At 61.0% G+C, this 21,224-nt stretch overlaps 1 protein-coding gene across 2 annotated transcripts in view; it reads left to right on the top strand.

Annotated features, from left to right (window-relative positions):
- The first annotated feature begins 284 nt into the window (after positions 1-284).
- PPP1R37 (protein phosphatase 1 regulatory subunit 37) overlaps positions 285-21,224 on the top strand; it is a 37,830-nt gene continuing 16,890 nt past the window's right edge. The window contains exon 1 of one of the 2 annotated variants that reach the window (XM_053668631.1): positions 285-875. In XM_053668631.1, coding sequence (XP_053524606.1) covers positions 674-875 — 202 coding nt within the window. In that variant the 5' untranslated portion in view covers positions 285-673. The remainder of the gene's footprint in view (positions 876-21,224) is intronic. The other variant, XM_053668638.1, reaches the window with a different exon arrangement.

The following is a 21,224-nucleotide window of genomic DNA, read 5'->3' as shown; positions in this document are numbered from 1 at the left end:
TCATTCAACACAGGTCCTTTTATTACCTTTCAATTACTCCACCCCTTTACAAGACGTAAAGGCTCACGGCTCCGTACCAGTTGCCCTAGCCCCGTCAAGCAGATGTTTTTCATTTCTATCAACTCCACTCCCTTTTGCAGTGCCTGAGATCGTGACGAATGTGTGCGAGCCTGAACCACAGCTATCCGGAGGCGGGAAGGGGCGGGGGGTGGGGGGGGGGAGGCTCAGGTTCGCGCTTGCGCGCTGCTCTGGGAGACGGCGTCCATCTCGCCCCGCCCCTCGTGCCCTGCAGTTCCGGCTCTGCGGATTCAGTGCTCACGTTTCTTTTTCCCTTGGGTCTTGCTGCCTTTTGTTACCCCCCTGCAGCGACCCTCGAGGCAGCTCTACCAGCAGACAGCTTAAGTTGATTTTCTGCTTGTGTTAGTACGCGGTGGGCCCCATCGGCCTTTAACGAAAGTGCGGCTGCGAACGAGCGGGCGGGCGCGGGGCTCGGGGGAGGCGCGCTCCGGCTCACCGAGGCGACGATTACGACGACCAGGCAAGTGGACGGAGGCATCTCCTGAAAAAGCGGCGGATCCCATGCCCCGGGACGGCGGGCGGGCCCGGAGAGACAAGTCCGGGGCCCGGGGCATGTCCCCGGGGCCCCCGTGAGGAGGTGGCGGCGGCGGCGGCGATGGAGATCCCGCCGCAGGAGGCGCCGCCCGGGCAGGGCGCGGACGGCGACGCCGAGGAGGCCCCCGCTGAGGCCCAGTCTCCCAGTCCCGCATCGCCCCCGGCCGACGGGCGCCTCAAGGCTGCGGCCAAGCGCGTCACGTTCCCCTCGGACGAGGATATCGTGTCCGGAGCAGTGGAACCCAAAGACCCTTGGAGACACGGTAGCTACAGCCTGGAAGCGGAGGCGGGTTCGAGGGGGTCTGGGGAGTCCGTTCAACGCCCAGCACAGAAGTGGTGCTCAATAAGTTGCACCTAATGATGATTTAAGGAGACAGTGACTAGGGAAGGGGGTGGCTGTTGGGTTGGGAAGCTGAAAAGTAGCTGGTTTACGTCCCTTCCCCCGCCTGAGGGGACGCTGAATATGTTCTGTGTAGGAATTAAAAAGATGAGCGATTTAAAAAAAAGTTCGGTGGCCTGGGAGACTTGGGAGGACATCAGTCTTTGAGTTCATAGTCCCCCCCCCCCCAGAGAAGGATAGAGATATGTCGGGTGAGGAAGACTGGGTCAACGCTGGTGCTTGAAAGGACAGCTGGAGGAGTCTGGCGAGCCCATGGGGATGGAAAGACGTTAAGTCCTCCCTACCAGCCTCCGAACCAGGGGGTGGCTGAAGGGAGAAGGAGGAATAGATCTGGACTGTGGCTGTAGAGGGGTCGTAAGTCCTGGGATTGGAGAAGGGAGCCAAGGTAAACTCCCAGAAAAGGAGCCGAGGATGTGGTCCCTTTGGGGATGGGTAAGATAGCCAGAGGAGCTGATAGATCTTGACATTAAGACGAAAAGTCACTGCATGTTTCTGACTCCCCCAGAAAGTAGAATATTGTCAGTCATCCAGGAGCAGAAGGACTTTGGGGGGCATGGTTATAGAAGGGTTTTTTCCCTCTCTTGAGAAGGAGTTGGGGAATTGGAGTTGCAGGCCAGCAGAAGGCGAGAACATTCAGAAACTTGGTAGCTTGAGGTGTTGGGAAAGGAAGCCAGTCTATGGATTACCAGAGGAAGAAGGTCAGGTCAGTGTTGGATCTGAAAGAGCAGCGTCTGGAGGAGCGAGTTACCCACGGGGCTGGGAAGGCGGAAAGTGGCTCCTGCGCTGTACGGAAGCGTTGAGTCCATTTCTGTGCTGGAGAAGTAAGTCTGCCGGTCTCGCCAGGGTGGAGAGGTGCAGCGTGGCCCTGGCTCTATGGAAGTTGGACTGGTGGCTCTGGGGGGAGAGGAGGGACTGTTGTTACTCGTCCGTGCGCCATGGAGGAGTTGGTAGCTTTGACATGAGAGTGAGGAAAATGGTAATTGGAAGCTGAACACACAGGGAACCCGCCATAAATGCCAATTTGGCTAGTTACTGCCGAAGAGACAGAGGGTAATTTAAGATCTTTGGCACTGGGAGCCGGCCAAGTTCTTAGGCTCCAGGCCCCTGGGACAGGTGGTCACTTTTGGGTGGGAGGGCTTGGGGGGCTGAGGAAGGGAGGAGGCAGAATGGGCCGGGGCTGTAGCAGGGAATTCAGTCCCTGGGTTCAGGGCAGGAAGGGGGAAAGGCTTGATAGGCAGGGTGGGGAAGAGCTGAGGCTCCGCTTCAGATCCTGCCTTCCGTTTACCCACTTCACCACCTCAGGCTGGGAAACTGACTCCTCTGAGTCTCAATTTCCCCATCTATAGAAGAGGTGATAATACCTATGGCAGGAGGGTTAAGAGAGGACTGAGAATGTGAGTGAAAAGTGATTGGCCAGGGTTGCAGTTATTATTGGTCATTTTAGGGGTGATGTTAGGTGATGGGGGTCATCGTAGGTGCCAGTCTAGAGGAGTTGGTTCCCTGGGGTTGGTCCCTGGATGTGTCTGCTTCACAAGCTTCCAGGATGGGAACAGAGATGGGAGTCAGTCAGAGGCCAGGGCCGGGGGGGAAGGGGAGATGGTCAGTTTGTGGGCCGGAGGGTCCTGGGGGTAGTTGGAGAGTGTGGCATGGGGTGGGGTAAAGTTTCTGCGCTGCAGGTTCTTGGCACAGGCGTGGCTGCGTGCGCCCAGCTGTCTGGCTTCGAGTGAGCCATTCTTCTTCTCCGAGCCTCCTGTCTGTCTGCCTGTCTGTCTCTCTTTGCAAATGGTGCCAGTCTCTGCTGTGAGGTAGTTGTGAGGACGAAATAGGATAGTACTTGCAAATTCCGGCTGCACAAATAGCAGCTGCTGTTGTTCGGCTGAGCCCTTTCTGTGTGTGTGTGTGTGTGTGTGTGTGTGTGTGTGTGTGTGTGTGTGTTTCGTGGGCAGTCTTAGAGAAGCAGTGAGGGAGTCTGAGGGGAGGGGAGAGGGTCAGTGGGTGTCCAGCTGGTGGGATTTGGAGGGCGGTTGCTGATTGGTCCGCACTGGGTAAGGGGTGGAGGTGATGATCACTGACTTACAGACAGGCTGGGGGAGTCCCATTCCTGGGAGTTCAGGGAGGGCCCGCGGGGACTGGGCAGGACTCGCACTCCAGACAAGTGGTGGGTGTCAGGTGGGGCGGTGAGGACATGGAGAGACGAGGCTGTTAGTGGGCTGAGAAGTTGGGCTCCCTCAGCTGGGGAGTGTGGTTGAGGGGTTGGCCTGGCAGTGAAGGAGTCAGGTGATCTTGGGCCGGCAGGGGCGGGTCATTGATGAAGTAGGTGAGTTTGTCCGATTGGGTTTGCGGGACGCGAAGTTGGAGGACCTTTCAAAGCAGGAGCAGGACGCCAGCTTCAGTGCCAGGGAGGACAGTGGCGTGTGCACTGGCCTAGGACCGAGGGAGGTGGAGTGTGCCAGGATACAGGAGAGGAAAGTTGGGCCAAGGGCCACCTAGTTGAGAGGTCAGAGGTCCTGGCTGGGGACTGCTGGGAAGAGTTAGTTGGTCTTGGAGGTGGGGCTGGGAGGTTTCTTGGAGTTGATCTGTAAGCCACGGGGAGCACGGGGGCATCATGTGAGTGGTGGACTTAGTGGGAAGGGTGATTCAGCAGGTTGCATGGCCTGCCGGTGTGACACAGTGCCCAGGCCCAGGCTGAGGAAGGAGTTGGTGGGTCTGCTGTGAGAGGTCACCCGGAAGCCGTTCTTCCATCGAGGGGATGGCGAGGTTGCCGGGGCCAGGGGTGCAGGAGCGTCCCTGGGCTGGGAGAGGCAGCCCTGGAGGAAGCAGCACCCCAGCGCAGGGTGCCTGGCAGGAGAGCTCTCAGGGCTTGACAGAGCCTCTGGCTGGGGCAAAGGAGGGCAGGGGCTGGGGTGGTGTTGGGGCCCAGCTGAGTGGGAGAGCCCCACCGGGCCCCACCAGTGTTGGGGGCTTCCTGGAGGTGAGGGAGGGGCCCAGAGCACTGTGTCCCCGCCCCTGTGGGGACCTGTTGATTTCCCCCATGGTAGGAATGGCCGTCTGATGTTCAGTGCTGGGTTGGTTCTCGTGTCGGTGCTCTCTCTCCACCACCAGGATGGGAGAGCAGACAGTGCCCGTCCTCCGCTGCTGAAGAACATGCCGTAGTGGTGGGTGGGTGAGCTCTGGTGGGCAGGTGTGCGGGGGGCGGGGTCTGGAGTGGGAGGCCCGGCCAGACCTGGGACCATATAGTCAGAGTGTGCCCCAGGCTGCCAGCAGGAATGAGGGCCTCCTGAGCTTGTTTGTTTCCTCATTCATGAAATAGTGACCCCTGCTCTGCTGACCCCCCACCCCCACCCCCGGGCGTCTGAGCGGATGAGATAAACCTCGCAGTGGCAGTTGCCTGTGGATGGGACTGGAAGCTGGGACAGGAGGGGGGCACCCTGAGTGGTAGAGGCTGCCTGTGCTGCCAGGCTGAGCCTTGTGCACTTTGCTCTGGGGGCTCAGTGTGGGAGTGGGCGCCAGAGGAGCAGGGGCCGGGTGGCGAGTCTGTGCTTCCAGCTCTTCTGAGCACCAGGGCCAGGCTTGCACCAGGAACCCTTCGAGGCCAAACTGCAAGAACGACCCAGGGCTCAGCTTCCTCCTAGTCCCGGCTGCACACGGTGTAGGGAGACGCGGGGCTGGCGAAGCAGGTGTTGGAGAGCACACGGCCCGGTCGTCTCCCCTTCCCTGTAGCCCCACCGATGACTCATTCATTCCCCACTCCTTGACCGCGGCCAGAGAGCCGGTCCTGGAGTGGGGGAGGGGTGCCTATCAGGAAACACGCCTGGTTGGAGTGCAGGTGTCTGCAGATGAGGGGGCCCAGATGTGCACCCACCTGAGCGGGGCGGGGTGGGGGGAGGGGAGGCAGCGGCCACGCAGTTCTTAGATGGGATCAAAGAGGGTGGAAGTGCCTTTACTGTTTGTTCTCAGTAAAACCTGGGCTGCAAATGTCGCCCTCGGAACTGGTCGGACGGGTAGGAACGTGCCTGTCTGTGGTCGAGAGAGGCCCCCGGTTAACCCTCTGCTCTACTGAAAGTGAGCAGTGGCGCCGAGAGCAGGGGATGGGGCTGGGGGACGGGGGACGGCGGGGACGCTCGTGCCCAGGGCTCACCTGGGCCTCACCTGTGGCCAGCGTGGGCACGTGGACTCCGCCACGTGGGCATGATTTTTTTGTCTAAAATAATGCAGGCGGTGAAGAGGAAGTAACATAACAGTCCATGGCGGGGTGGGGAGAGGTGGAAGGATTAAGGGAAAAAAACCTCATAGAAACAGACAGTGGTCAACTGTGTGGTGATTCGCAGAGGAAGGGGGGCGAGGGGAGGGCGAACTGGGGACAAGCGGAGATGGGAGGAGACATACAGGTGGTGTGTTATATATAGAATTGTGTATCTGGGACCTATGTAATTTTATTAACTAATGTCACCCCAATTCAATTAAAAAAAGGTGACTCCGCAGTGAGCGCTCAGCAGATGTCTCCCTTGCTTTTCCCGTCATCGCCAGTCCTCTGCCGCCTGCGGTCCCCAACCCTTAGTGTACCTCCTGCTTCTGGGGTGCCTTGGCGTCCATGTCCCCGCCCCGCCCCCACCCCCCAGTGTCCTCCGAGGCAGAACGCTGCTGTCCCTGGGGCCTGCTCCTTCGAGATGAATACCTGAGCCGTCCCTTCCCCGGGTGGCGGGAAGTCATCCAGGCCTGATCCTATCTGCTGTACGCTGGCGACTCTGGGCAAGTTGCCCAACCTCTCTGAGCTGAAACTAAATCAGCACGTCCTAGCCCCCCAGCCCCAGAGGCCTCAAGGGCACTGGGATTCTAAACTGAAAGCATGGCGGGGGTTGGGAGGGTGGAGGCGTTGAGCAAAAAAGGGAAGAAGAAAGGACTCACGGACACGGACAGTCGGAGCCCGGGGAGGGCGGGGGTGGCGGTGGGAGAGGGTTTGGGGGAATACATGGTAATGGAAAAACTACAATAAAAGAAAGTAATGTAAACTAAAACTGTTAGCCGCAGCCTGTCCAGTTGCCAGCGGATGACTTTGGAAAAGTTTCCGTCCTCCCTGAGCTCGGTCCCCTCTGTGGAGCGTCCCCGCCCCCCACCCGCACTCCAGCACACGGGCCGGGGGACAGGACCCCGCCCGGGGGCTGTGCTGCAGGGTGGGGGGCCCCTCGCACGCTCAGGTGCAGGCGGGCTGCCCTCCTTTCCACCTCCAGCCCTGTATTTGTGTGCGCATCGTATTTCCTTCTTCAAGGACAAAGGCTGTGTGCGAGTCACCTCTGTGACCTCAGTCTGGCACATGGCGGGGCTGGGCACTGGACGAGCAGCAGCAGACTGAGGTGTTTCCTCATACCTGTGGTGGCACTTGGGAGAGGGCTCCTTGGTGCAGTGGATCCGGTCTGTGCCGGGCAGGGGTCCTTCCTCAGAGGTCTGCAGGCCGGTTCTGGCACCACCCGGAGTCAGAGCGCACACGGCTGGCACCCAGTGGGCGCTCCGCAGACGGCCGTGGTGAGAGGCTGGGGAAGTGCGTGCACACACGTGTGTGTTCCGGGGGCGAGGCAGCGTGGCCGCTGCTAGTCAGAAACAGGCTTTTAGCCCCAAGAGCATTAAGCTCAGGGAGCCAGGTGTCCCGGGCTGCACCGGCTGAGAGAGGCAGCCTCTGGGCTTGGGGGCCAGGAATCTGACTCTCCGAAGGTGCCCCGGGATCTCACGGCCAGGTCTGACTGTCCTGGTGCTCAGGCCCCCCGACGCAGCTCAGCGGCCAGCACTGGGTCCTGAGTCTGCCTTGCAGGCCTCAGCCCAGGGCTGGCGGGGGCCGACCTCACAGGCTGGGTTTTGGAGCAGATTGAAATGTCCGGCCTGAGGTAACCGCAGACTTTGGAGTTGGGAAGGCGGCTGGCTGCAGTGAGCGGAAGGGGACCTGGGTTCAAGTCCCTGTTCTCTGTGCGGCCTCACCAGTCGCCACTCTTTGCCTTCCCCGTTCCTGCCACTGGACTAGGCACAGTTCTTTCCAATTTGTAGATGAGGAAATGGAGGTGCAGAGAGGTGAAGGGACATACCTGAGGCCACAGAGCCAGCAAGTGGTTGGGCTGGGATTTGAACCCAGGCCAAGTGGCTCTGGAGCCTGCGCTCTTGGCTTCGTGCTCTGTGGCAAGGTGCGTGCTCGGTCCGTGTGCGGTGCACTGTCTTCACCTGTAACCTGTCCCCTCTGTAAAGCGGAGCCGGCAGTTCTGGCCCTGCAGGACTGGCAGGGCTGAGAAGCGGGCGGAGGCAAGGGCCCAGCCCGGGGCACACTTCGGGGGCGTTCACTGTGGTTCTGGGGAGCCCTGGGGGTCCTGGGCCCTCAGCGTGGGGTTCCCAGTTTGACCCTTGGCTGGAGTTCTTACTGCACTGCAGGGTGTGTGGTACGTGGCCGGTGCTCAGAACCACCGGGCCGAATGTGCGGCTCTCATCCCGTGGCCAGCCACCCATTTAGCCAGGCGAGGCCGTGCCAGGAAGACAGGCCCGGTCCCCGCCTCCGTGGAGGTTGCAGTTGGGTCGGGGAGACACACAGTCAGTCACCAAGTTAATAAACCCTGGTGCCCAGAACTCTGATGAGGAAGAGCTCACGGCGTGGGTGCAGGCAGGCAGGGCAGAGATGGTGTCCTGGAGGGAGGGCCACTGGGGTCTAAAGCAGGGGACCCCAACCCCCCTACTCCCCCTCCGTACGTGGACCGTCTGAGCTCCACCTCCTGTCTCCCCCCACCCACCTCCGTCAAAACCAGTCCCTGGTGTCAAAACCAGTGGGGACCACTGCCCTAAGGAAATTGCAGGAGTCAGCTGGGCCAGGAGCGCCTGGAAGGATGTGGAAAGCATTGGAGGCAGACAGCCAGCAGGTGCTTCCGAGGAACAGAAAAAAGCCAGTTCTACTGGAATGGGGAGTCTGGGGGTGGAGGCAGGAGGGACGGAGGTGAGGCCAGGGAAGGTGGAGAGACCACGCGCCTGGTGGGACCACCCGGGCCTACTGGGCCGGGGTAGCCTGTGGGCAGTGGGGAGCCAGCAGAGGGTGTGAGGAAAGGGTGTGCCTGGCGTTTGCAGGGGGACAGCATGCAGGCCGTGAGACCGAGGCCAGGCGACCAGGGAGGTGGCCAGCGGCCCGTGCGCTCTGGGCTGTGTGGCCCTGCGCTGGCTAATAGCTGACATTTGACCCCGTGGATTTATCCAGTGGGTGTAGCTGACCCTCCCCTGCCCGCCCCTCCCCCAGAAGGTTTGCCAGCGCTGGTGTTGTCAGCAGCGCTTCTGAGGTGACAGTTCCCCGTTCTCTCCTCCCGTCCCTCCCTGTGGGGTGATGGGTAGCACATGATACGCCACCTCCTCCCTGTGACCTCCACAGGTGGCTTCCCCTGTGCGGTCCCTCTGTGTCCCACGCTTCCCAGACACACAAAGTCAGGAGGAGCAGACCCTGCTGGGCTCCTAGCGTCATGTAGGCATCCTGTCGCTGTTGTGAAGCCCAGGGAATCTGGATTTCAGAACGTGCCCGGCCCAGGGGTTTCCAGCAGGGGCCTCCTCCAGTGAAACAGCAGTAACTGGAGCGGCAGCTTGGGGCTCCTGCTTTGGAGCCTCCCGGTGCCGCCCGCTCAGTCTCACTGCCCTCGGGTCCTCGTTTGTGCGGGGAGTGGGGCTTTTCCCCACTTGGAAAGCAGCGGGGACAGGCACCGGCTGCAGGCACTTCTCGGGAAGGACTTGGGAAAGGGGGACGGGGACGCGGGCCTGCCCTGGCTCCTGCCTCTGAAGTCCGTGACGGCCTCACGTCTCCCCGGGCTGCATGGGACAGGCAAGCCCGCTGCCCAGGCGTGGACTCAGCCACGTGAACGTGGGTGTGTCCTGAAACCTCCATGTGTCACACGGTCCCGTATGTGAGGCCATGGGGACCGACGGGGAGTCTGTTTCGGAGCTGGGCGGCTCCCTGGGAGGGGCCCGGCTTTCCCAGCTGGGAGCACACCCACCAGGTTCCAGCGTTGAGCAGGTCTGGTGAGAAGGCCCCAGGTCCAGACAGGGGGTTCGCTTTAGTTGTGTTTCCCTGGTTTTGGAAGGCAGTCCCAGTTTGCCCCCCCCCCACAGTGTCCTCAGAACCCCAGGTGCTGGAGTGCCCAGCGCCCCACAGGCCCTCACTCGGGGGGGTGGGTGGCAGACGGAGGCACAGAGTGGGTACTTTAAAGGTAGCTTCACCCCCTTTTTTCACTCTCTGCAGCTGGTGCTTAGGAGGTGCCTCAAGGTGGGGGAATTAGTTTGGAAATGTCTGCTGACAGCTCCCTGGGCCTGCCGCCCGCCCTCTGTCTTTCCAGCGGGAGCCTGGGTGGGGGGCCTGGGTTCTGAGGCTCTAGAGGCCTTGCTGGGTCCCAGCTGGAACCCACTGGGATCGGACCCAGGTGCTGCCTTCACACCCACCCTTCCATCTCCCCAGTCTCCCCGTCACGCTCACCACGCACTGGGAGAGCCACTCACCGTATGGGCCACCCTCCCGTTTGTGCAGAGCAGAACCCTCACAGCCGAACTCGGAGCAGCAGTGCGGGAGGGGCTGCCAGAAGGTGCAAGCAAGCAGCAGGGCAGTGACCCCGGGGCGGGGTCCTGCTTCCAGTTCGTGGCGGCGATGCTGCTGGTGGTGCTGGGACCCTCGCAGCCACTGAAAGGGGGCTCCTGTCAGGCTCGAGCTTCTCGCTGCCTTTATTCCTTTAATCTGCACGGCAGCCAACGGACGAGCCAGGGTTTGTGGGTGCCGAGCCCACACAGATGGTGAGGGGAGGAGGCTCTGGCAAGCCAGCGGAATGGTTTCCATCCTCCGCTCCTTCGTGACCCCAGGACAGAGCCCACCCCCCTGCACCCTGTGGGAGGCCCTCCCACGCAGCTGTCCTGCCCTCTCTGGCCCCGCAAGGCGGTCCCCTCTGCTCAGTGTGCCCCTTCGCCAGGCCCCTGCCTCTCCTGACCGCCTCCCACTCATCCTTCCGAGCTGGTTCATGTGTCGCCTCCTCCGAGAAGGCCCCCTTCGCCCCTGAGGGCTGCCGCACTCTCCTGGGCCCCCACGGCACCGCTCACACTGTTGTTACTGGTTCCCGTCCGTCTCCCCACTGGCCCTGGGCACTGCTGGGGGACTGACTGTCTCTTGTCTCCCCGGAGGAGGGCCAGCACTGAGCACACCCAGGCACCCTCGTGACTCCCGGCAAAGTGGGTCTGTAATGAGCGCCCGGCTGGGTCCTCCGGAGGGGTGGGGCCCTGGAGAGAGCAGGAGGAAGAAGTTCCTTGCCCACCGTGCGTCCGCTTTCTCCCTGCTTTCTGATGCCGCCCCTGCATTCCCGAGAAGCAGACCTCCTTCCCTGCTCCCCATCACGCTCTGTGACCCACTCCCACTGCCCTCATGACCATGGCCAGGATCACAGCAGGTCAGCGCGAGTCCCCGTGAGATGTTGGGCTTCAGGGACTAGACAGGCCCCGCCCTCACGCAGGCTGGGCCCAGAAAAGGCCTGTGAAGGGGGGAGGGGGGCCCCAAGTCTGCCTCTGCTGTCCCCCTCCCAGGTCGGCAGAGCCCAAGCGAACCAGCCCGGGGGGTCGCAGGGGTGCAGGACGGGTGCAGAGCTGCCTTTGCTGTTGGCCCCTGTGGGTGGCGGCCCGAGGCGCGGCCCTCTCCGTGCAGCAGGGTGGCATCGGAGGTCCTCTCCCACCGCACCGCGTGTGGTCCCCACAGTGCAGGGAGCCGAGGGGGCCCGGGTTCTGCTTACCGATCTGCCTTCCGGCCTTTGTGACAGGCGGCCCGACTCCCTGTCCCCCCAGCCACAAGTGTGTCAAGGAGGAGGTGGAGGGTTTCCGTGGTGTCCGGCCGGCCAGCTCAGGCCTCCGTCCTCTCCTCATCCTCTTCCTCACTGTCCTCTTCCTCACTCTGTGGCCTGTAACCCCCTTCTTTCCTGGGCTTGGGAGCCTCACTTCTCTCCCCGTCTCTCTGCGCCCTGTGTTCCCCCGGGAAGCCTTCTTCCCCGCGGGGCCTGGGCTCAGCCCTCGGGACCTGCAGTGCTGAGCTTTTCTGGCCCCCCCCCCCCCCGTCCCAGCCCTGCCCACTCCAGGTCATTCATGCCTGTGTGGGGACTGAGCCCCGGGAGGACAGCGCAGGGGCTGGCTCTGTCACTGCTGTGTCCCCAGCACAGCTTTGGGCACAGGGCAGGTGCTGCGTGAGTGTCGTTCATTAGGGTGGGGGGCAGAGGCCAGAGGTCATGCCCTCCATGGAACCCTGCCTTGAGCCCCCCAAGCCTGACAGCACTTGACTTTCTGGTCCGGGGGAGACCTCCTAGGCCAGTTGCCCCCAGTGGGTGGAGCAAGCAGCGGAAGGGCCCGGTCTGACCTACTGAGTCAGCTGCTGGGTCCAAATGCCTGCGCCTCTGCCGCTCTCCTCAGCCACCTGGGAGCTCTGAGGGGCAGAGACCTGCCCCGTCCCTTGTGCCATCAGCAGTAGGAAGGGCCTGGGCCCTGGGGAAATGCAGTCCCATTTCCAGCCCACCGCGCCGCCGAGGGAGCTTGTGCTGCGTGAGTCTGTCTCCTCACCCGCTGGTGGAGCTGGTGCCCGGGGGCCGAGGGGGAGCAGGGTGTGCAGCGGCCCTGGGGGCCCCCGCTGGGCGGGACTGTGGGTCACTGTTTGATTCTTCCCTGACTTTGAAGGTAAGGCCTCTTCATCTTTCTCTAAAGGAAAAGTTGGGAAGTCTAAAGAAGAAAATCAAAATTGCTTGTTAATCTCACCATCTGGAATTTTTTAAAAAACAGCTCTATTGAGCTGCAGTTCATGCGCACCTCACCCTCTCACGGTGCGCAGTTGATGGGTTTTAGGTTTTGCACAGAGTTGTGCCTCTGTCGGCACAACTGCGGAGCATTCTCATTACCCCCAAAGAAAACCCTGCCCACTTAGCCCCCAGCCCCGCCCCTGCCACTCCGCCCTCTGCAGCGCCCAGGCTGCTTTCTGTCTCTTTAGCTTCTGGACATTTCTTATCACGTGCAGTCACGTCTGGCTTCTCTCATTCGACACGACGATGCTCTCAGAGGTCAACACATAATCTGTCCGTCGTTCCTTGTTACTGCTGAGCACGTGTTCCATTATGAGGGCTTCCCACACTTTATTTGCCTCCTCGTCCACCGATGCATGTTTGGGCCATTTCCACTCCAGCCGCTACGAACGGCGATGCCGTCTGTGGGTGGTGATGCACAAGTTTTTGTGTGGACGTGTGTTTTCGTTTCTCTAGGAGTGGAAGTGCTGGGTCAGGTAGTGACTGTTCAGCCTTTAGAGCGATTGCCAGACGGGTGTCCCCGGCCACTGCCCCCCTTGACATTCCCCTCGGCTTCCTGCTTGCTCAGTCCTTTCGCTGCCAGGCACCCTGGCGGGTGTGAAGCCGGACCTCATTGTAGCTGTGATTTGCCCTCCCCCGCTGGCTTCCTGGGCACCTGGACATGACCTCTGGAGAGATGTCCAGTCAGACCCTTTGCGCACTTAAAGCTTGCATCATTTGTCTCTTTGTCATTAAGACGTGAGAGTTCTATATATATATTCTAGATGCGGGCTCTTGTCAGGGAAATGGTTTGCACCACCTGGAATGTTTCAGCGTTAAATGCCAGAGTGCTTCCTTCCCGTGTCTTTTCTACGCCGAGGTGTAGCCATGAGAGATAAAAATAAAGCGGGGAGGGCACTGCGTCGAGGATCCTGTGTCTGCGCCTGATTTCCGCGTTTTGTACAAAGTGTGACCGAAATACATTCCCGGGCCATTGTGATTCTTTCTGGCCACTTCCGCTTTGCTGAGCACCAAGGTCCCTTCCAGTTTCCAGCTGCATAAATAATGCAGTGACGTGCATCCCAGTCCATAAATCTTCGAGTTCGTCACGGGGAGCTTTCTCTGAAACAGTTCCTAGAAGGCGGCTTTACCGACCCAGACGGGAGGGGGGAACCTTTGAAGCCTCAGGTGCCATCCCTGCCCGCTTAGGACTGCTAGCCGTGAGCATGAGTCCTGTCGCTGAGTAAAAATTTTACTGCTGCTGCACCCCCAGGATGGATGACCGCAAGGGCCGGAGCGACCATTTAAAGGGGACACACACACACAGGCAGTAGGAGTGGACATGTGTGGTGGCAGTTACCCAGCAAGTGTGTGTCAGGTGGGAGAGGAGCGAAGAGTCACAGACAAGGAGTCAGGGAGCGCGCTGTGCCTCGGGTCAGCGCCGTACCAGGGAGCTCGGACAGGCTTGCTGCAGAGAACTCCCCGCACACAGCCAGCTGATTAAACAGTAGGCACGTGAAGACGGGTGGGGAGAGGTGAGCTCCCCAGCTGACCAGACTCTCAGACGTAAAAGGTAAAGCACTCCAGAACACCATTTTGAAATGAGCCCTGGCTGGTGTAGCTCAGTGGATTGAGCACGGGCCTGTGAAGCAAAGGGTCACTGGTTCGATTCCCAGTTGGGGCACATGCCTGGGTTGCAGGCCAGATCCCCAGTGGGGAACACATGAGAGGCAACCACACACTGATGTTTCTCTCCTACTCTTTCTCCTTCCCTTCTCCTCTCTCTAAAAATAAATACATAAAATATTTTCTAAAAAGAAATGATATTTTAGTTTATCCACAGCTTTTTTCTCTTAGGCGCTCTCTGAAAATTTCACCCAGCGTTGCGTTCAGCTGCATTGTGGTTGTGTCTCTTGGTTTTTAAAAAGAAATGAGTGAGCCCTGACTGGTGTGGTTCAGTTGGTTGGAGTGTCATCTCAAGACTGAAAGGTCGAGGGTTCAATTCCTAGTCACAGTACATGCCCAAGTTGCAGGTTCGATCCCGGGTCAGGGCATGCACAAGAAGGCAACTAACTGATCGATGTTTTTCTCTCTCTCTCTTTTTCTGGAAATAGTGGGAAAAGTGTCCTTGGGCAGGAATTCAAATAAATGAGTGATGGAGTGAGTGAATAGTATTGGAATTTCATTGCACAGACACAGTTTCCCTCGTTTATCATTTGCTGTGCTGGAAGGGGGGCGGGGCAAGACACCTCTTCTGGGAAAGAATCACTTTCTCCTTTGCCCCCGCCCCTCCCCACCCCTCCTGGTCTCTGTAGGTGGGCACCTGGCCCAGCCTGAGAGCTCACAGTGGGGGAGGGGGGAGGAGTGCTGGCAGCTGCTCAGAGGGGATCAGCCAGGTCCCTGGCGGCAGTGGCAGTGCCGTGTGCAGGCCAGGCCCAGGCAAAGTGACAGCAGGTTACAGGGAGGGTCCCCTGTAAACACAACTGCAGCCACTATTCCCTGAGCACCGGGCTGAGTCACCGCCTGCTGAGACCGTGCTCCTTTGCAGAAGGGGGCTGAAGCCAGAGTGGTTCTGTCCAGGGGGCCAGACTCCAGCCCCTCCCACCACAGGGCCACCCCATCACCAGCACCTCAGGCGTGAAGGTCCCTTTCATCCTTGCCACTCCCCCTGCCCCAGTAGCCCCGTGGTCCCTGTTATCTGGCCTGGCATCCGGGGCTTCACTGGTGGGTGATGTTCTGCCTCATCTCAGCTGTCGCCTCCATCCCTTCGTTCTGCCCCAGTGGCCGCAGGCCAGGCCTCTTTTCTCCGCCTGGGAGGGTTTTCCCAGTTTTTCTGCGGCTCCCGGCTGTTTGCATCCGCTCACTCTCTTGTGCCCCCGCGCCCTCCAGTGTGAGCAGCTGGGAGCGGACGTCCAGCTGCGGCCCTGGCATCTCCGCTGGTGCCTGGCACTAGAGGAATACTGGTGGGGGGCAGTGTCCGACTCTTACCTTTCTCAGGTCTCAGCCTGAGTGCTCCTTCCTCATGCAGGCCTCTCCTCATCAGGGCCTGCAGTCTACATCCACCTGCCTACTTTTCCTTGAAGAGCATTCTTCTTACACTTTGGCATTTTTATTTGTGCACTTCTCTGCCTTCTAGCAGTTACTCCCCGGGCGTGTCGTTTTCCACTGTCCGCCCAGTCTGTGTTGTTTGGTGCAGACTGAATAAGTACGTCCTTTATTTCCCAAACAGACCCTCTGAGGATACGTGGTGTTACTCACCCGTCGCAGGTGAGGGGAAGGGAAGGCTGAGCAATGAGAGGTCCCAAGCTCCCGGTTTCCATCCCTGGAGCCTTGGCTGGACCAGTGAACAGCTCACAGTTACTTAATTTTAAAATTCCAGAAGGAGACCCCCCCACCAGTGCCTCTGAATGCGGCCGGCCCTCTGGGGCCCCCGACCGGAAGCCTGCGTCTGGCAGCCTGAAAGAGGCCGCCAGCCTCTGGCGAGGCTGCTTGTCCCGGGCACCGGCTTCTCAGAGGCCCCTGCCCCCAGCTTGGCCTCCTCCTGGGACCTGGGCGGTGGCTGTGATGGGGAACAGTGAGCCGCTGAGTGACTCGAAGGCCTTTTTCAGGCACCTCGGTGCCCCCCCCATCCTACGCTGGGTCCCTTGCCCATTTGCTTCATTTGACCCTGACCTTGACTTCCAGTTTCCCAAAGGCGCCGTCAGCACTTTCTCTGAGCCTTTGCACGTGTATCCCCTCGGCTGCAGCACTTGTGTCTTCCCTCTGCTTTTAAAATTACTGTTATTAAATTCTTGTCTTGGCATATGAGCTGCATAAGCAACATACACATAAGCCAGAGTGCGGTATAATGAAGACCTGTGAGCCTACCTCCCAATTTAGGGAGAAGAGCGTTGCCACTAACTCACCTCCACCTGTGGGCGGGCAGAGCAGAGCCCCCTGGCACCAGTCCTGAGTGTCGGGATGGACGTGCCTTGGTTTCTGTTGTTTTTTGTTTTGTTTTATAACCTAGGTGTGTGCTACAAAGTTTAGTGTGTAGTTTTGCTTGTTTTTGACTTTTATAAAAATGGCATCGCAATTCCTAGTTTCTTTTTTTGTTTTAAGATTTTTTGTTTATTTACTTTTAGAGAGAGGGGAAGGGAAGGAGGGAGGGAGAGGGAAACATCAATGTGTGGTTGCCTCTTGCACGCCCCCTACTGGGGACCTGGCCTGCAACCCAGGCATGTGCCCTGACTGGGAATTGAACCAGTGACCTTTTGATGCTCAGGCTGATGCTCAAGCCACTGAGCCGCACCAGCCAGGGCTGCATTCCTACTTTCATCCATGTAAGTGCTCTAGAATATTCCATCATATGACCAAGCCTTAGATTATCCGTTATGCCTTTGGTGGGTTTAAGCCGTTCCCAGCATTCAGGGTTACAAATCAGTGTGGCTGTGAACCTTCTGGTGCGTGTCACCTGTAGCATCAGCAGTATTTTATCCTGAGCACGGACTGGGGGTGGGATCGCTGCTCGCAGTTGGTGAGTCTGTGCGACTTTATACAGTAATGCTGAACTCTCTCACGGTTCTCCCTCCTTCACTCGGCCAACCCCTACCCATCTTGCTTTCCCTTCAACAGATGCCTGTCGAGCACCTGCCATGGGCCAGGTGCAGTTATGTTTCAGGGGCGACGATAAATGAGACTCACAGCCCTAGTGCTCACGTGACCGAGTGGTATTAGGTATTCCTCCTCCAGGAATCCCTCCTTGACCCCCAAACTGAGTTAGGTGCTCTCGTGGGCTCCCCTGTCCCAGCCCTGCCCACCCTGGGGCATCACTGCCCAGGGGTGGGTCTGTCTCCCTCGCCAGACTGGGAGCCCTGTGTGGTCAGAGACCAGAGAGGTCACCCACCGCGGCATCACCCTTAGATGTGATGGATTCAGTGAAGGATTTGTTGAGTTACTGCTGAAATGTGCACCCTCGAGGTAGGTGGGATTAGGAGGAGAAGATGGAATCCAGTATTCAGTACTTGCTGGAGTCCACCCTGGGCCCTGGGCCCGTCTGGCCCAAGCCCAGCACTTCCTGAGTGGCTGCGCCCACCAGATGCCTGGCCCTGGGCTTGGCCCGTGGCAGATGGAGGAGACCTGGCTGCTGCCCTCAGCGGTTTAGAGCAGAGCCGCTGCCCAGCTGCTCACTCCCCCGGCCGTGTGCATGGCTGGGTGGCCAGCGGCGCTTCAGGGGGAAGTGCGAGGCCCATCTGGCCCTCTGGGAGCTAGAGAGTCAGCTTGGGCCTTTTTTTAGCTGAGACCAGAGGCTGTGTGAACCCTTACAGAACGGACGTGGCGGGAAGCGTCGTGGGGCCCTAGAGGGGCTGTGGGGCACGCAGGCTGCTGTGGCCTCACAGGTCAGTGGTGGCAGGAACCGTAAAGACTGGTGTTTGCAGAACCCCCACTGGGTGCCAGGCCCGTGCAGAGCGCTCCTGTGCTCCAGCCGGTTAGGTCTGCACTGTGTCCCACGAGGAAGCTGCATTGTTGAGGGAGGGCCCTGGGACTCAGGGTGAAGCCCAGCTCACCTGGCGAGTTGGTGGTCACCCCTAGGAGCCCGGCTCCCTCCGCCCTGCCCCTTGTGACTAGCAGGCCCCCCCCCCCAGCTTTCCTCCTGCCCGTTTGACTGCGCGGCAGAGCTGTGCGCCCGAGCAGCACCTCCCCTGTGCAGACGGCGGGCAGGGGTCAGGGCGTGTGCGGAGGCGCAGTCAGGCGTCCTGAGCCTGCACTCGCAGCCACAGCCGCGTCCCTCGAGGGCTCTTCTCTCCTGCTGCTCTGATGCGTTCATTGGTCCCCAAGCCTTCACTGCTGCACCCTCCGGCACCCAGCCCTGTGCAAATATTTGTCCTTTGGGAAAATGGGAGGGAGCGTGTGTGACCAGTATTTCCAAGCTGGGAGGCAGAGGCCGAGTGGAGGCAGCAGACGCCAGGCCAGCCTCCAGCTGGAGCCGATCACTTTGCGGCCTGTGCTCATCCAGCGTCCACTCTGGGGTGTTGCTCAGCCCTGGACCAGTGACCACAGTGGCCGCTGTTTACCAGGCCCTGGGTCCATGCTGCGTGCTTTACAGGGGTGGTCTCAGAGTGTATGTGTATTGGGGGATGAGCCTCATTTCCCAGCCAAGAAGACTCAGCCACAGAGATGAAGTCCCTCTTCTGTGATGGCCGCGGTCTGTTCGAGAGTCAGAGCCAGGAGCTGGCTGCTTGGGGCCACATGAGGCAAAGGAGGGCATTCATGGGAAGGAGCCAGGGCCTCTGCCAGTTCCAGGGGTGGGGGGCGGGGAGGCCCTGAGAGCAGCAGGGACGGGAGCCAGCGCTCTCACGCCCCCCCCCCATGTGCTCGTGGTCTTCTTCCCGGCCGGTCTCCTGCCGGGCAGGCCTGGCCGTCCTGGTGGCCGGGACAGGGCCCCTGGGCCAGGGCCCACATCCTGCCTGTCAGACAGGGTCAGGCTCGCCTCGTGAGGGTGGGGCCAGTTCTCAGAAGAGGGAACCTGTGCTCTCCCGTGCCCCCATAGGCACCAGCAGACACCAGCAGACTCTAGGTCGAGTCTGGCCCCAGAGGCCACGCCCTGGACCACCAGGCTGCACTGTTCTCGTGGTGAGAAGGTGGGTTCACGTCACGAGACGGAGAGTCAGTGGCGCCCTCAGAGGTGCCCATCCATCCCTTTGGGGAGCCTCTTCCAGCCGGGGGCTCCTGGAGACCACACAGGACTCCCCTCCCGCACCACAGACAGCCCCGCACACAGCCCTCGGTCAGCGGACAGTCCCGGGCACTTGTGTTCCCTGAGTGTCATTAGTCTCCGCTCGAGGCGGGACCAGCGTGTCTCCCGGCAGGCGGCCAGCCAGTGCTGAGCTCTGTGGCAGTCCTGTGCGGGGGACCCAGCAGGGGAGGCGGGGGAGACAGTCAGCCAAGTGCCCGCCGGTCTCGGACAGATAGACGGGAAGGGGTGGGCGGCGGCGAGCCAGGGGCCCGGATAAACACTATCACGGTTGGGCTTCGGGCGGGTCCTTGACTTAGGGAGAGAGATGAGACGCTGCAAACCGCCCCACGGGGCAGGGCGCCCCACCCCACCCTGGACGGACTGGGTTTCAGAGGAGGGCAGGCCTGCCCTCGAGGTGCCGTGTCCATCTCTGTGTCCTTGGCAAGGGCCCCACCGCCCTGAGCCTCAGTTTCCCCTTCTGGAAAGGATGGGAGGTGGGTGTCTGCCCCCCAAAGAGTGGTGGTAAACAGAAAGGCGGTCAAGTGTGGCTAAGAGCAAGCACTGCTGGGGCTCACACCCCAGCTCCGCCGCCCTTCGCTGGCTCTGTGACCCCGGCAGGCTCGCTTCCCCTCGCATCAGTTTCCCGACTGAAGACTGGGGGGAACGTTGGTCCCAGACCATCGGTGGCTGAGAGCAGCGAATGAGGTGATGGGCGTGCGGTGCTTCGGAAGCGTCGGTTGCTGTGGGTGGTGGTGGTGATGCAGAACTGAAGGTCGCCTGGTACACGGCTGGGCTGGGGCTCGGGGGCTTTGTGCACCCGGGCCAACTGGGGCTCGGATTAAGGCCTTGACTTTGGCCTTACCGGCCCCGTTGGCTGTACCAGGCTCCTTCTGTGGTCGGGGCCTGACAAGTCCTGTGGGGTCGGCTTCGTTCCTCCTGCCTCAGGAGCCTTGGAAAGAGGCAGGCGTCTCCTGACCTCATGTGTTTCAGTTACAGGGTCTTCAGCTGGGCCGAGCCTGGGGAGTCTGGGTGGGGCAGGTGCCCCCCCACCCCTGCAGCTGGGGTGGGAGGGGCCAGGAGCCTGGGGGGGCCATCCCTGCCTGCGCTGAGGGAGGGGTCTGCGGGGGGGGGGCACCGTGCTGCTCTCCGTGCACGCCCCACCCCCCCCTCGCAGGGAGAAGGGGAGTCCGTTTACATGGTGGAGCGAGTCATCACTTCACTTACTCGAGGTTCACTTGAGACGCCGCAGTGGCGCCCTGGGCCCTGGGGGCCCTCGGGCAAGGACAGACAGGGAACAAGTGAGCAGGTACCGACGAGGACGCGTGCTGCGGGGGGGACGGGACACTGTGGGGAACGATGGGTAGGATCTGCCGCTTTAAACGATATCAGGGGGTGTTTCTCAGAGGAGGAGGCATTCGAGCAGAGACCTGAGCGACGGGGAAGAAGAGCTGGGTGAGGGGCGGGCTGCAAATATGAGTTGCAGACCCGGAGGCAGGAATGAGTGAGAGAGGAGCGGGTTGGGGTAGGGGGGCTGGGAGGCTGCACAGGAGAGGTGAGGGCACCCCATCCCCCATTGCGATTAGGAAGGCCTGGTCCTGGGGCGGGGAGGGAGCACAGCCTGTCCCTCGGCCTGGTCACCGTCATCGGACAGCGGGCCTGCCCCTGTCTGACGGCGGCAGCTGCAAAGGGGTGCATTTCCCTCTCCTGGGGGATCTGCTCCGAGTCTCCCTGCACGTCCTCACCAGGTGTCCTGTGTGTAGCCAGCCCTGGACATGCGCTGCCAGAGGTGGACAGCCACCCAAAGGGGCCATCTGGGGTCTCCTCAGCCCTCCCAGCCCTGGGCAGGGACCGACGGGGGTGTCGTAGACTCGACCGACTGGCTGCAGTGAGGGGTGGCCGGCCCCGGCCGGCCGAGGGGCTGGCAGTGGTGCGGCTCAGGCAGGCCGTGCCTGGCGTGGCGGCTGGACGGGCCACTGTGCTGGGAAGGGCGGTGCCCAGCCCCCCCCCCCCCGTGAGCTGTATACTCCCCCGTCCCTCCGAGTCCCCGAGAGGCCGGGCGGTGCAGAGGAAGTCTGAAGGGGCACGTTGGGAAGAGCAGCTCATCGCCGGGGTCCCTTCGTTTTTCCTAGAGTCACAGGCAAGGGGTTTTCAGAATGTGCTGAGCAACTAGAAGTCCCCCACCTCTGGCCGAGGCGGCGCCCCCTGCCCTCTGGGCTGTGTCACTCCAGCCCTCAGAGCACCCCACGGGAACTGCTCCGTACCAGGTCCCCGGGGAGCTCCCAGGCTGGCAGGGGAAAGGCCCCCAGAGGTGGCGGGCCGGGAAGCCCAGGGGTTGCAACCGACGTGGGCAAGGGCATCCACGGGCACTTCCTTCTGGCAGGTGAGTCTGCAGAGTCGACTCTGGGATCTCGAATAGGAGGCCGACCCTGGAGGCCGGGTGGCCCAGCAGTGAAAGAGGACGTCCCTTGGGGGGTGGCCTGTGTGGTCAGTCAGACAATGCTGCCGCTGGACTGCCTTCCTTCGTCTTCAGTGGAGGGTCCAGTCGTGCTTCCTTCCCGGGGCTGCTGCCACGGCCAGGCTTGCGCAGAGAGCCTCAGGCCCCTGTGTGCCTCAGAGAGCTCCTCTGGCAGCCCTCCCAGCTCCCTGTCCCCAGGGGACATGGGCACAAGGCTGTGCTCACGTCCCTCCCTCTGCCGTCCTCTCCTTC

The sequence above is a fragment of the Artibeus jamaicensis genome, unplaced genomic scaffold, assembly GCF_021234435.1.
Source record: "Artibeus jamaicensis isolate MK-2021 breed Jamaican fruit bat unplaced genomic scaffold, CSHL_Jam_final contig_1526, whole genome shotgun sequence".
Lineage (NCBI taxonomy): Eukaryota > Metazoa > Chordata > Mammalia > Chiroptera > Phyllostomidae > Artibeus > Artibeus jamaicensis.
The sequence above is the reverse complement of the archived record's forward strand: the minus strand, read 5'-3'. Positions and strand labels throughout refer to the sequence as shown.